The sequence below is a fragment of the Vanessa cardui genome, chromosome 15 (genome assembly GCF_905220365.1).
Source record: "Vanessa cardui chromosome 15, ilVanCard2.1, whole genome shotgun sequence".
NCBI lineage: Eukaryota > Metazoa > Arthropoda > Insecta > Lepidoptera > Nymphalidae > Vanessa > Vanessa cardui.
This window is the reverse complement of record NC_061137.1, coordinates 11,946,212-11,961,043: the sequence shown is the minus strand read 5'-3', so window position 1 is coordinate 11,961,043 and position 14,832 is coordinate 11,946,212. Positions and strand designations below refer to the sequence as shown.

The 14,832-nt window shown below is 31.4% G+C and overlaps 1 protein-coding gene across 1 annotated transcript in view; it reads left to right on the top strand.

Annotated features, from left to right (window-relative positions):
- Positions 1–14,112, top strand: part of LOC124535799 (breast cancer metastasis-suppressor 1-like protein) — a 128,327-nt gene extending 114,215 nt beyond the window's left edge. Inside the window, exon 4 of the mRNA XM_047112154.1 lies at positions 12,942–14,112. Within this exon, the coding sequence (XP_046968110.1) occupies positions 12,942–13,175 (234 nt within the window). The 3' untranslated portion in view covers positions 13,176–14,112. The remainder of the gene's footprint in view (positions 1–12,941) is intronic.
- The last annotated feature ends 720 nt before the right edge of the window (positions 14,113–14,832 follow it).

The following is a 14,832-nucleotide window of genomic DNA, read 5'->3' as shown; positions in this document are numbered from 1 at the left end:
TTGAAATGATTGACATTCCATCGCAGATTACTTTTTAATTTTGCATAAAAAAATATTCAACATAATGTCTATAAATAGAATATAACGTACCGACAGTAAAGGCAAAAAAGCAGGGTTGAGGGTAAGTAGTCAGGTGTTCGCCGGCAGCTATTTTCACCTCCTTTAAACCGCACAGTCAGCGTTACGTAAAAACCTTGCTGAAAATGTTCTTTAAAACAACATTACGTGAGTAAAATATCATTACATAGTATAAAACAAAGTCGCTTACCGTTGTCTGTCCCTATGTATGCTGAGATCTTTAAAATTACGCAACGGATTGGGATGACGATTTTTTTAATAGATATATTTTTGATTTGATTTGATTTCATTATTGGATCTTTGAAATGGAAGATAAGTGATGTGTTATTGAAATCGTTGTAGAGTTTGTTTTTTATTTTTTATTTATGGTATATGTTGGTGGACGAGCATATGGGCCACGTAATGGTAAGTGGTCACCATCACCCATAGACAATGACGCTGTAAGAAATATTAACTATTCCTTATATCGTTAAGATGCCACCAACCTTGGGAACTAAGATGTTATTTCCCTTGTGCCTGTAGTTACACTGGCTCAGAATCTGAGTATTATGACTTTTTAAATTTTACAATATTCTGGAATAGGAAGGGAGCGCATTTACTTGTGCTTATATAATATGATTATATACTACTGAAACACGTTGCATATTCTGGTACATATTTTATTTGTATTAGTTAACTGGTATTTTGTCAATCAGGCATTACAAAAACATCGCCTTTATAGTCATAGTATTTCTTTCCTATCATAACATAAAGAACATTAGATACGTTGATCTAACCTTATATAATATAGAAATGAATGCTTGTTTATACATGCCTTACGTTGTTGTGTTGTTGTTGTGTTGCGGTTTGAAGTTATTGAGCTAATGTACAAGCACAAGGGACAAAACATCTCAGCTCACAAATTTGGTAGTCTATTGACGATGTAAGGGATGGGTAATTTAAATAATATTATCATTGCTAATGTCTATGGGCGTTTGGGATTAATCAGTTGGAGTGTTTGCTCATTCAAAAATCTTGGTTCAGTTCCTGTTAGCACTAGCGTCAAGATATCTTAAGCGTATACATGTTATCAAAGGAATTAACTAATTTAATGAACATGATATGCTCTATATTGAAAATGTGACGTCACAAATCATGGCTAAGAGATTACTGAACGAATTATTAATTAATTTAATACGTAAGGGTAAATAATACATATAAATAAGGTAATAAAGACGAGGATGTTTATTTATGTTGGTCACCTGTAAGAAGTGATCACCACTGAAGGTGTAAGAAATAATGAGCTTATTGTTATATCTTCAATGCCAGGGATCTAAGACTTAAGATCCCTTGTGGCTATAATTATATTGGCTCTTTTACTATGTCAAGTAATTATATTTTGAAAATAAATCGAAATAAAATCAAAATATACTTTATTCAAGTAGGCCCTTTAGAATCATCATTTTAAAACAATATTAAGTGAAGCTACCACCGGTTCGGAAATTAGATTCTATCGAGAAGAACCGGCAAGAAACTCAGTAGTTACTCTTTTTAAAAATTTAAAAATACAGTTATGTTATTTAATTACCATTATGTATGTAATATATCCTGCATTTAAGTCAATAAAGTATTCATTCTATTTTTATCGTCTGTATAATTTTGTATTCAAAATGCCTTCTTTACTAATTTATTTAAAGTTATGAAACGGTAAAATTAAAAATGAATATACCTGATGAGTTAGTTTCACCCGAAAATTTATAACTTTAAACCGATCGATGACTTTTGATTTTGTCCCCACAAAGTTGCTCTAGCCCTACTGCTTATTTTATGCTTGTGTGAACTTGATTGATTTCACTCTTATTAAATTGAATTTGCGAATTTGTGGATTGGAATCTTCATTGCGTTGTTACGTATATGATAAGTCAAAATATTTTATACCTCTTAATCGTTAAATCTATATAAATGTGAATGTAACTCTGTCTGTCTGTCTTTCCCTTTTTCACGACCAAACAGCTGAACAGAATTTGATGAAATTTGGTATGAGGAAAACTTGAACTCCAAGAAAGAACTTGGGCTTTATTTGCCTTATATTATATTTTTTATGCGCTGGGTATTTATAATGTATAGGATCACAGCTAAATATAGCCGTCTTCAAAGAAATTATGGAACTACTGTATCCCAAAATATGTATAAGATTTTGTTGAATGTATTGTTCAAAAACTTTAAAGGTTTCGTGATAACGTTTCAAACAGCGCGCTAAGCTCTCTATAACAACGGGATCGATAATCGAAAACTTAATAAGTCTGTTATAATAATTTGTAATTGTAATTTTAGTTATAATTCAGAAAGTAGAAATTTATTCTGAACTTCAGATCCGAAGTATCTAATTACGCTTTACTAAAAAATATATAATAATTGAATAACAAAATAAATCGGATTCGCTCGAGAAAAATAATAAGACTAAGCAAATATAAATATACTAACTTACTATAATTTTCTGTACGAAATTATTGTTTGGAACACAGTTATCTGAATGCACCAGCAAACGTTGAACATCCGCCTGAACTGTCATGTCATTTAATTTATGGATTTAATATCCAAATATACCGATTGTAGGAATTTGCATACATACATATGTCTTCAACTATAAAAAAAAATTAACGATCTATAATTGTGGATAGGTTTCGAAAGGTTCTATCGTAGACCTGCGCGAATATATTAATATAGATATTCGATTTGTGGCTAGCAAGGTAATCTTAAATAATCAAGTAACAATAGGTATGCGGTGCTAAAGTTTTTTTGTTATGATGTCTCTAAAATGAGGGTATAGATTTTTGGCCCTTTAAAGCCTTGAGTCGTACTTCTTGAGTCTCTTCCCTTTAATAGTTATTTGCATCCTATTTGCCCATGAGACATATAATAAAATTGTAGTATATGTTTGTAATATTAAAACTTTTTTTACTCAGTTCGTATGTTTCTATACACGGTACATATACCAAAATAATTTTTTTTACCGGTTTTGTCTGTCTGTCTGTCTGTCTATTTGTTTCGGCGAATCTCTGGAACGGCTGAAGCGATTTTGACGGGACTTTCACTGGCAGATAACTGATACGCGTACAAGGTCGCGGGCACAGCTAGTTATAAATATATAAACTTAAATTCTCTTTTAAATAGGAAAGCAAGGGTTTTATCTAAGTATGGGAGACTATGTCTTAGGTGTAAAAGAGTCTATTTCCTTTCTTTGTATTGAATTTTGCTTCATACCAAATTCTTTCGCATTTATATTCCTATAAGTTCTTGTGTTTGTACGCATTATATGGTTTGATGCATCATTGAATCGATTTTGTTTAAACTTTGTAAAATGTAGAAAAAGAAAAGCCAGAAATCCAAAGGCCAGTTTCTAATGCTTAAACTAAATTTAATTCATAAATTACAATAATATACATTGTAAGAACATTCCAGAATTAAATTACTTTGTTTCTCTACTAAGTTTTCTCTTGAATAGATTTATCTAAAAAAAATGTATCAAAATACGTTGCTTAATTTTAAACATCTAAGCATACGCAGAGATTGATGGCGATAAGCGACTTTGTTTTATACACAATGGCGGATTTACAAATCTGCCACTAGTAGGATATTCAATTTTTGTCGCACCTCCTTTTTTTGCAACATGTATGATTTGTGTTCTATCGTCCTCATTACATCAGTTTTTTCCCGTTATTAGTATGATTATAAACTAGGTGATATTTCAGTCAGTTACTAGATTCGTTTTCCATCCCGCTATGTAGTGACGAGTATACGGATTACGGACGTAATGTGTATTGTATACATATAATTATAAGTTTTTTTTCCAATTTCTGTAACAACAACAACAACAGCCTGTAAATTCCCACTGCTGGGCTAAAGGCCTCCTCTCCCTTAGAGGAGAAGGTTTGGAACATATTCCACCACGCTGTTCCAATGCGGGTTGGTGGAATACACATGTGGCAGAATTTCTATGAAATTTGTCACATGCAGGTTTCCTCACGATGTTTTCTTTCACCGCCGAGTACGAGATGAATTATAAAGACAAATTAAGCACATGAATCAGCGGTGCTTGCCTGGGTTTGAACCCGCAATCATCGGTTAAGATGCACGCGTTCTAACCACTGGGCCATCTCGACTCTTTCTCGACTTTCTGTAAGATTATAACAAATTTGTTTATACGTACTATGTAATGAAATTAGATCCAACAAAATAAAATTATTAATAAAAAATCTGTATGTGATATTATACTGAAACATAAATTAAAGTCGTATATATGTTACAGTCATAGTGTTTAAATAGCTATTATACATAATGACTGGTCATTATATATAATGGCCAAATTCACTAGACAAAGTAATAAATTAATCACTTTGTCTGGACATTATTCATAATAACGTGTCAAAGTTAGTCAAAGTAATAAATACGGTCTAGCCGACTTGTTACCCCTCCCTCTCTTCATCTTCAACTTTACGCAAGGAATCAGTTCACTGTCTGCAAAGAAACGTTTTTTACAGTAGATACCGTTCCTCAACATGAAGTTGCCGTCAGGGAATGTGCAAAAAAAGAGTCACATCTTGGCGGCCAAAGATGTCAGCATTGCAACTGTACTAGAGAATGCGTTTCAAATAGGTGTAAATGTAAAAAGTCAAACCTCATGTGTAACTCAAAATGTCACAAGAGCCTTACTTGTAAGAATAAATAATAATTATGACCTGGTTAATTAATGTCAGTTCGTTTTAAAAACTTTATTATTTTTGTCTTTACTGGGTGTTGATCCCTGTGTTTTTATTTTTTTGTTTTATAGCCAGTGAGCTTTAAATTTACTTTATAAATTAAAGTTAAATAATTTTATAAAAATGTTAATTTACGTGAAATTACTATCTTATGTTATTTTAATTTTTTAAATAATCTTTATGATTAGTTAAGGCAAATTGAAATATAATTTTAAATACATACCTACGTGTTTTATTACACTATCCACGTCATCGAAGATATTATATATAATAGCTAGTTAATGTGATTAATTTTGTGTCCATTATCACTTTAACCAAATTGAGTAGATATTATGCAAAATGGCTAGCCATTATACATAATATCCAGATTTATTACTTTGGCTGTAACATATATACAAATAGAAAAAGAGAAAGGTCGCCTGAAGAGGCCATAAAGGAGTTTCCTTATGATATCTGCCCAAAGATGTGTTATATATTAATGGAAGCGAGCGTGCTATGTACTTGTATAAAAATATATGTATATAACACGAGTCGTTCGTCGAAGTTCAAAGGTTAGTTCGACAATGAATAAACATTACTATCGGATGTTCTGCTCGCTCTGAATTTACATTCGCCCACGACAACGGCTACACCTCCGTGAATGTCTAGAATAATTCAATTATTTTCAATTCAACGTTTTTCTAAATGATCGTTAATTTTAATCACTCAAATGTAAATCTATACACCAATGTTCTATTTTTAAATCGTGTTAAGGTCAAATCACACTGGATATGTTTTTTTTTTTTAATATTATGAACGTAGTTTATATACAGTTCTGGACATTTAACTATCTTTGATTATTATTTAATAATTCTATGTAAATATTATTTAGACAAGCATGGAAAAAGTAAGCTCTGAAAAGTACCTTCTCATCAAATATATGTCAAAAAGCAGTATTTATTGTGTTCTGGTTCGAAGGTTAAACCAATGTAATTAGACACGTTACATCTTAGAGCCTAAAGGTGGCATTGGCTATGTAAGGGTTGGTTAATATTTACTATAACGCCAATGTCTATGGACCGCGGTAAAAACTTACATCTGGACTGACAAAGGAGTCACATCACGTGACTCCTTTGTCAGTTTACATCAGATATATTTTCAATAAATAATAATTAAGATATAACAAAGCACGATAGTGAATTAAGTTTACCTAAGAGAGAAGAGTTAATCTTATACGTATTATGATAAGATCTGTTTGAAAATATATATATATCAAAGTCGGTTATTACTATTATCAGTTTTTACTTCAGTTTGTTACCTTCAGTATTAAATACTGATGGAACGCGCAAAGCATTTAAATACAGCAACAAAAGCGAATACAAAATGAAAAGCAAATTAAACCGAATTTCCGATAGAAATGACAAAACACCAAAACTACTTTATATTACCTAGTACATCAAGTGTTGCTATATTAATCGTTAACTGTCGATATACATATGTATTAACAAATAATTGTTGATTACTACACTCACTGCCGGTATTATTTTTAATTATATTTACGCATATATTTGTATATATATATATATATATATCATCGTTTATGTGTGTGCAATCAAACTTGACCGATGACGTTATTTCATTATATATTTTTTGTCTATGGTGCTTATCTATGCCAGGATTCAATAGGTGGCGCTGTAGTCAAATCATTATACAAAATTACGTTATTCATATTATATATCAATATGATATGATCTCTATTACATATGTATAAAAATATTCGACAAATTTACCTACACTATTTAAAAATAATACTATTCATTTTCACTCAAATCAAAAATAAATAGTAAACAGCAATATTTCGTTACGTCAAATGAATATATGTTCTACATAATAAACGATCTTATTGGAATAGTTTTGTGTTTTACAATTACCATTCAAAAACCTAAAAAATCTGTTCTAAATGATTAAAACAAATATATAAATTCAGACGCTTCCCCCATTATAATGAATAATATAATCCTTATTAAGATTTCGTCGTTAAAAGAAAATGTCTAAAACTTTCTTTAAAAATATTTCCGGTTTTATAACTTCACGGACGCGAGACAAGGAAAACGCGACTCCCTCTCTCGCTCGGCGCTGTTTTCCCCTCAGCGTTCATAACTCAAATATATTTCATTACAAGCAGCCAGACGAATGAATAATGATTACTTTTGGAACAGTAAAACATCATTTTATGAAATGTTAAATAACTCAAAACCTTATTACATAAACTGAACGAAATTGATAATACTAAAATGTTACATATATGATTATAGTATCTAATTAATTCATTGTTTACTTAGTATATACCATGTAATCACAACATAGTATAAAACAAAGTCGCTTTCTCTGTCCATATGTCCCTTTGTATGCTTAAATCTTTAAAACTACGCAACGGATTTTGATGCGTTTTTTTTTTAATATATAGTGTGATTCGAGTGGAAGTTTTTTTGTATATAAAACATGGTCAATATAATAAAGGAATACTGATAATTTTAGAATTTTGTAATGTGATGTCGTAAATAAACAAATTCTGTAGTATATTTAGTATCAGTATTGCACCATTAATAATATTAAGTCAAAACCTTTAAGAATAAATCATAAGTATGTACTATGAATCTGTAAATAGTAAACAATGCAACTGAATATTATTCTACTACAGACGAAATGCTTTAAGCTAACTTGTCCTCGCAGTACTACCTCGTTTCGCTCAAACTTTAGCCATAGAGACAATTACTATAGACTTCAACTGTACCTAGGAAGCTCTAAAAACTTTTGTAATACTACAACAATTTTACAAATATATTTTAAACTTCATACAATGTTGAATAGTATAATTGTAATCTACACAATATTCGTGCATTTGGAATTTATTGCACGTGGCGACTCGACTCTGTTGTATGCGATTATATGTATATATATGTATGTTACTCGTTCCGCAAAGTACGTGTGTAATCCTAAAGCGGTGCATCATGCAACGTATCAATTTGCCCCAACAAAATGGCGGCCGTTAGCGGCGCGGCGACCTCGCGCGTTTCCCGGAAGACGGCCATGTTGGCTTTCGTTGCGCCCGCGCATTCTGTGTCGACACACGACAAGTGTTCGATGTAAACCCTGCCTTTGTACGCCTCGCTATGCGTTGCTCGCGAAGATAAACTATTGTAATGGACGAGAAAATCAAATTGAATATATCTATGTTTCAAGCTGAAATAAATAAAATATTAAAATTGTATAGAACAAAATTGAACAGAGAATTGACGATATTATGTTATAAAAACTATAACACTAATGGCATAGGTAATTTGTTATCGTCATAATATGAATTTACTCATAACACGACAACTATAAAACAGTATTTCATTTCATAGTCCGGAATCTCCGTGAGTTTTTCCTTATATCATCATCATATTTAAAAAGAAATCTGTTATTTCCCCGTACACTTTAGACAGGGAAGAGACATATTCTAGTTGATAAAAAATTTATAAGGTATTTTGGAATTTAATTACTAGCTAATACTTTGTCAGATTGAATGTAATAATGAAATTAAATTATATTAAAAACTAAAGCACTCTCAATCGTGTCTGAATGTTATCAAAACCCGAGATGACTTGGCGGATGAACGTGTTCACAACGCTCGTGGATACATTGTGGAGTTCAAATTCGGGCAAACACTGAATTATCACGCGCATAATTTTTGTTATTATTATGATTCATCTCGTGATCATCGAAGAAACAAAACATCTTTAGGTTATGAATTCTAAATATGTAACGAACAAACAAAAGGTATTTAATAACATGGTGAAATGGCCTCTAAGCCAACTTATAGGAGAGGACGCCTTCGCCTACTCATATATTTACCAACTAGTAGCCACCCATGGCTTCGCTTGCGTTGTAAGCTGTTGTTTGTCATGTGCCAAGCAAAAAAGTAGCCCATGTCCTTAATTAGAGTTCAAGTTTACTTCAAACCAAATTTCATCAAATTCGATTCAGCGGTTTGGTCGTGAAAGAGCGACACACAGACATAGTTATAGTAATAATATAAATATAAATTGAGTAGTTTAAGTAGGACTGGTAAATAAAAGCTCCTATGACGTCATAAATAGCATAATTACTTTAGTTAAACAAAATTTTGTCCTTGATGATACTATAGAATTAGATATATTATATTAAAACTCGTTATATGTCGTTACTTCTATTTTTTTGTATCTAACATTAAGCTTATAAGATAAGATATTATTTCGTGCAAGCTCGCGTCACACGCCAGTGATCCCGTTATGTAAATTACACCAGCCAAGTGTGATGTATTTCATTTGGATATAATGCTTAAGAATCAACTCGCTCAATGGTTTATTTGCTTCAAAGATAGCAGATTTCAGGATGTATGCTCAAATAATATGAGTTTATAATCTTGATTTTATACTTGAAAAAGTTTAAAACCTATTCTTCAGCTTAGGCTACGTCTATTTAATAATATTATTATGAGAATAAAGTGAATAGAGTGCACCTGCTTTTCGCGTCTTAATTGAAAATTAATACGATTGATAATTAATTATTAAAGTTAATCAAAACTATCGTTACAAATTACTATTGACCCTCAAAAACAATTAATTAAAAATCACATTAAAATTATCATCGATTATAATTTATCTGATGAAGTTTGTAAGACCAATTTTAGTCCATATGTTGATTTGTATTTGATCGCAGGCATAAATAAAGAGCTTTTTGTCATGTATATTTTATAGTACTATGTCTAAATAAGATACAGTAATCCATTTATGCTATATATGTGTGGGTAATGTAATAGTGAACTTTAGGGTAAGTTTCAAGTATCTACACGACCCTGCTGTTTATTCGGCGTGTGTTCTTTCATGTAATAAAAACGTTCCTTTAGCGAATTCCAATGGAGGTAGGAAATAAATGAAACAAACCTTCATTTAAGGAATTCATGCAAATTGCTAATGACTCAGCTATATAATGTACTACTAAGAGTTTATGATTAATGTATATTTATTTATAAAACAACATTATTGCACTTCACCACTTTTTGTTCCAAAATTTCGATAAGTTTCGTGAACGTTTAAAACTCCATGAATCCATGAATATCATGGATTAATCGAGCTCTCAACCAATGGCATCGCTTCGATTTGTCGTCAAATGTTGCTTATTTGACTTTTTTTCCTGTCATATTGGAATGGAATATCAACTATTTACCTTTATTTTTGTAAACCCTTATTAGCAGTCATGATTCAAATTTAATCTTTAGTAATATTACTGTCAGTGTGTCTGTTCTTTAACAGTCAAATCACTAATTCGATTTTGATGTAATGTGATATAAAATAAGTTTAATACTTTTAAAAAGATAATCTCTTATGCCAATTAAACCCTAAATCGCGACGAGAGCCGCGCGATACAACTAGTTTCTAATAAATATTTAATATTATTGAATAACATAGTAACGGATTTGCGTGTCTATGAAGCATGTAATTACATTAATATGACATAAGAAACTATGATAACGCTGTATACTAGCATGCTAACGGGAAAAGTAGCTTATCTATAGAGTGCATATTATATTGTTTATCATTATTCCAAATCTAGAAACTATTAATTTACATGATTCATAGTACTTTTTAGCTCATCCTGCGGCTTTACCCGCTCAATTATATAGCACAAAAACCATCAAATCCTATTTTACCCCCTTGAGGAGTAAATTTAAAAAAGTAGCCTCGGTCTCTCCCCAGGATTGAAACTATCGAAAAAAAATTGGTTCAGCGGTTTAAGCATGAACAGTTTCATTCGTATTTATAATCAATTTTAATATTATGAATGTGCAAGTAACTCCATCTGTCTGTCTGTAGCTCTTTCACGACCAAACCGCTCGCGCTGAATCGAATTTCATGAAATTTGGTATTAAGCAAACTTGAACTTCAAGGACAAGCTACTATGACAACCAACACCCTAAAAAGCGAGCAAAACCGCGGGATAATTCTAGTATTAGTATAGATTTGAAACGAAATTAAAATATATCGTTACGTGCATTAAATTGACACGATGCAAGAGATAATAAGCGTTAAAAAAGCGCTCGATTGTGCGACTCCTTTGTGTAACGTCTACCTGAGGACGAAGCTGCGTTCGCACAATGCGGCCGCGAAGGGACCGGCGCGTTGGGGTGAGCTAGGTAGATTCTGTGAGAATCATCCGGAACTTTGCAATATAATAGATAGCTTTGTGATTATTATTAATGTTGTTTTATTCGCTTCTAATAATATTTAAAGTTGCAGAACACATTTGGTGTAAAATTTTGTTTCTTATTTTTGCTATTTACATATATACAAATGTAAATATACTTAAGTAAATGGTTCCTCTTTTAGAGAATGCTTATCAATCTTTAATTAGAATACGTATTATACAATCGGAGTTTATCTTTGTTATATTAAAAAAACCGCTTTTTACTAAAATATATGCATATGTACGTATATACCGAAGTAACATATTTTTACAATTCTTGTTTATCTGTCTGTTTGTTACGGCTAAACACTAGAAAGGAAAGGTTGGACCGATTCTGATGATAATATGGAGTAACTAACTTTTTTTATTCAAACGCCCACGAAGTCGCAAGCAGATCTAGTTATAAAATATGCTTTTATTAAAAATATAAGTTTGTGAAAAAACATTAGTTAATGAGTCCACACAATAGTTTGTAAAGCGTCGCGTAAAATTTCATCTTAATTACATATTTATTGAAAAACAATGAATTTTCTTTTAGAAAGTTTGGTATACATTAAAAGCGTTAATGGAAATATTCTAAATAATTTCAATATATAAAAAATTATACGTGTCATTGGTTTAGGTTGGATCCATGTCGTACTTATTTATTTTCTTTATATGGTATATAATAAAGTAAAGTAAAATAATTTCAATGGAGCGTTTTAAAACTTTTCTTAGGCGTTGATTTTAAAAACTTTACCTATTAATTATCCTAATTTTAAAAACTTGAAAGTTTCATTCATCAAATATTTATAAAATTTCAGTAGAAACAATAGGGTAGATTTTAGTTATATTACTATTGTAAAAGAAATATCACGTGCTCGTATTTAATCGTTCAATACACTTGAACGTGTATATAATGATGGGAATTCCCAACGTTGCTGCAGTGTTTAATAATTCCACGAATTCATGTATTGAAAAAAGTTACTTTAGTAAACAATAGTCTGTAGGTGCAGATACGTAATACAAAAGAACGTTAAAGCTCTTTGTCAGTATGTTGTCTATATGTATATTAATATAGAGCTTCGACAATAATTACTCATTAAACCCGAACGCTATCAGCTTCCTTGAGAGATTGAGAGGAGATGTCATGGTACTCTTATCGATTCGTCATCCTCCTACCCCTTATCCCTATTTACTTGGAGTCGGCGCAGCATCTCTTCTTCTCCTATATTATACTTCCCCATCTGACGTCACCTCGCAAGTAACATTATATATGTATAATATCGTCTTTCACACAATTATTAATTATATATATTGCTCTTATATATAAAACGATATTTTTGACGGTTTTTTTTTTTAAATTTAGATTTCGAAAAACTAATGACACGAATAAATATAACGTATGCTGTTCGCGAAATATTCAAATATCTCTGTTAACTTGTTGGTGGAACTTTTTGCAAGCACTGCTATAAGACCATACTTTTAACTAAATATACATAAACTAGATATACATATTATTACTATGTTTCGATTTGAAGGATGAGTGAGCCAATGAAAATACGGGCTCAAGGGACATAATATCTCAGCCCCGAATGTTAGACCCGTATTTCATATAAGAGATGGTTAATAATTCTAACACCGCCTCTGGGGTGACCACTTACCATCATGTGGCCGATTTGCCCGCGAGTTTTTTATATTATAGAAAAATGGTTGTTGATGACGTGTAATTTTAAGTAGAAATACAACACTTACTTTGTTTGCCTTCTTGTTTTAAATCGATGATTAATTGAAATAATTAACGATTTTAAAGATGACTAAATATCCCCCAAATAAATTCAAATCAACCAAACAATCGATTCGCATAATTTATACAAAAAATGTTATCTTTGTCAACAGAGTGAAAAATGGCTGACGTACGAGAAATTAAAAGAAGAAATACTCGAAAAGATCAGGAAAATCGAGGAGGAAAGACACGCAGTCGACCTGTGGCCCTGCGGTACGGAGTGGGGCCGCAAGCGGCGGAGACGGCAGGTGTCGGTGTCGCCGCCCTACGTGGTGTACATGCTGCCAGACTCTGACATCATGGAGGATTGGAGACTGGTTAGGAAGCTGCTGGAACGAGCGGAATGATGCGAATCATTCAAAGAGGTTTCCGGACATTGTGACAGGTGAAATTTTGACAGCTGGTATCGAAAACTCTTCGGCGGTACCGAAGTAGAGAACAAATGACGCGATTCTAATGTCGATTTCGTATGTTCTTTCGTATATACTACTACTTCATAGTCCCAAAATTAACACACAAAACAAATTTAATACAGATGTTTGCAGTTCGATACGACACGGAAACACAAAATGACTTAAGACGCTATAACATACTACCTCTGTCTTGTAAACATTGTAATTTTTGTTCTTCGAATTCCGAAAAAATTTATTATAAAATAACATGTACATACGGTCAAATAATGCACCCAACGGTGTACTTCACAATCAGAATATAATAATGTAATACGCGGCCTATTAGGACTTATACTACTAGGACTAAATATAGATATATTCATATATTAATATCCTGAAAAGTATTCGTAAGATGAGATAAGAATGATTTGTTCTTCCTGTTTGCTATTTTGTAAGTCTTGTCTTATCTTGGAATAAGTTTGGAAACCTCTGATTTATAATATATTGATTTTAAGATGTAAAAAAATTGTACAATCTACGCAAAAATTGTGCATAATTATTTAATTTGTTTTAGCTCCGTATGGTACGGTAAGTTTTCTGAAAATTATATCTAGAATAGGAATCTGCGTTGTGAGTAATTTTGTAAAAATCTATTATCATCTTCTATTTATTAGTAATTCTTACTAATACTATAAAATGTGAACGTATGATTGTTAGTAAGTCTGGTTATCGCTTAATGAAATGACTTGAGAATATATAGAACTGGCAATTAAAATAATGCTTAAAATGTCTTTTGTAATTAATTAGATTGTTCTTCATTGGTGATTATCATGTTTTTATTTTCTATAAAGTAACTACTTTTATACCGTTAGGTTTCCTAGTTTTTTTTTTCTTAGTATATAATGATTGTCGTATAGTGATGGGTAACATAACCGATATTTAAACGTTGTAATTGTAAATAAATTTAGTCGTTGTCTATGGGAAATAATTTTGTTCATCAATTGTAATGATAATTATTGTAACTCAGTTTCATTCAACCTTTTCTCGATATCTTTGCCCATTGCAACTGCACTTATTAGGGTTAATTTGCAAAGTCAACTATTGATTATTTTTTCAAAACATAATTTTTCATTTTTCCTTTTGTATAATAATAATGAAAGATAAGGATAGATAAATTACTACTAAATTTAATGTTTAGATATCGTGTAATATTTGTTAAACAATTGTTGCACTAAAAGAACTTTCAAGAATTTCCATGTATACTGTTAAAAATCTCTGAATATATATTTAATACAATACATTTTTGTCGGATGTTAAAACTCAAAACGATAAATTAGTGCATTAATTTTGCATGTTATCGCTCGAAACGGTTGTTGTATAAAGGAAGGAAAACTGTGGGCCAATTGACTACACGCGCAATCGTATTCCGACACAAGGCGATAATTGACTTAAAAATAAATCAATATTCGCAGTTTCACTTGTACATGCTTAGTAAATATTTTCAAACAGAAATAAAAGTGTCGTGTAATCAATCGAAGCACCTTTATGATGGAAGAGAACATTTTATTTTTATAATTTAACGGGATGATAATCAATTAGGTCACTATTGTAT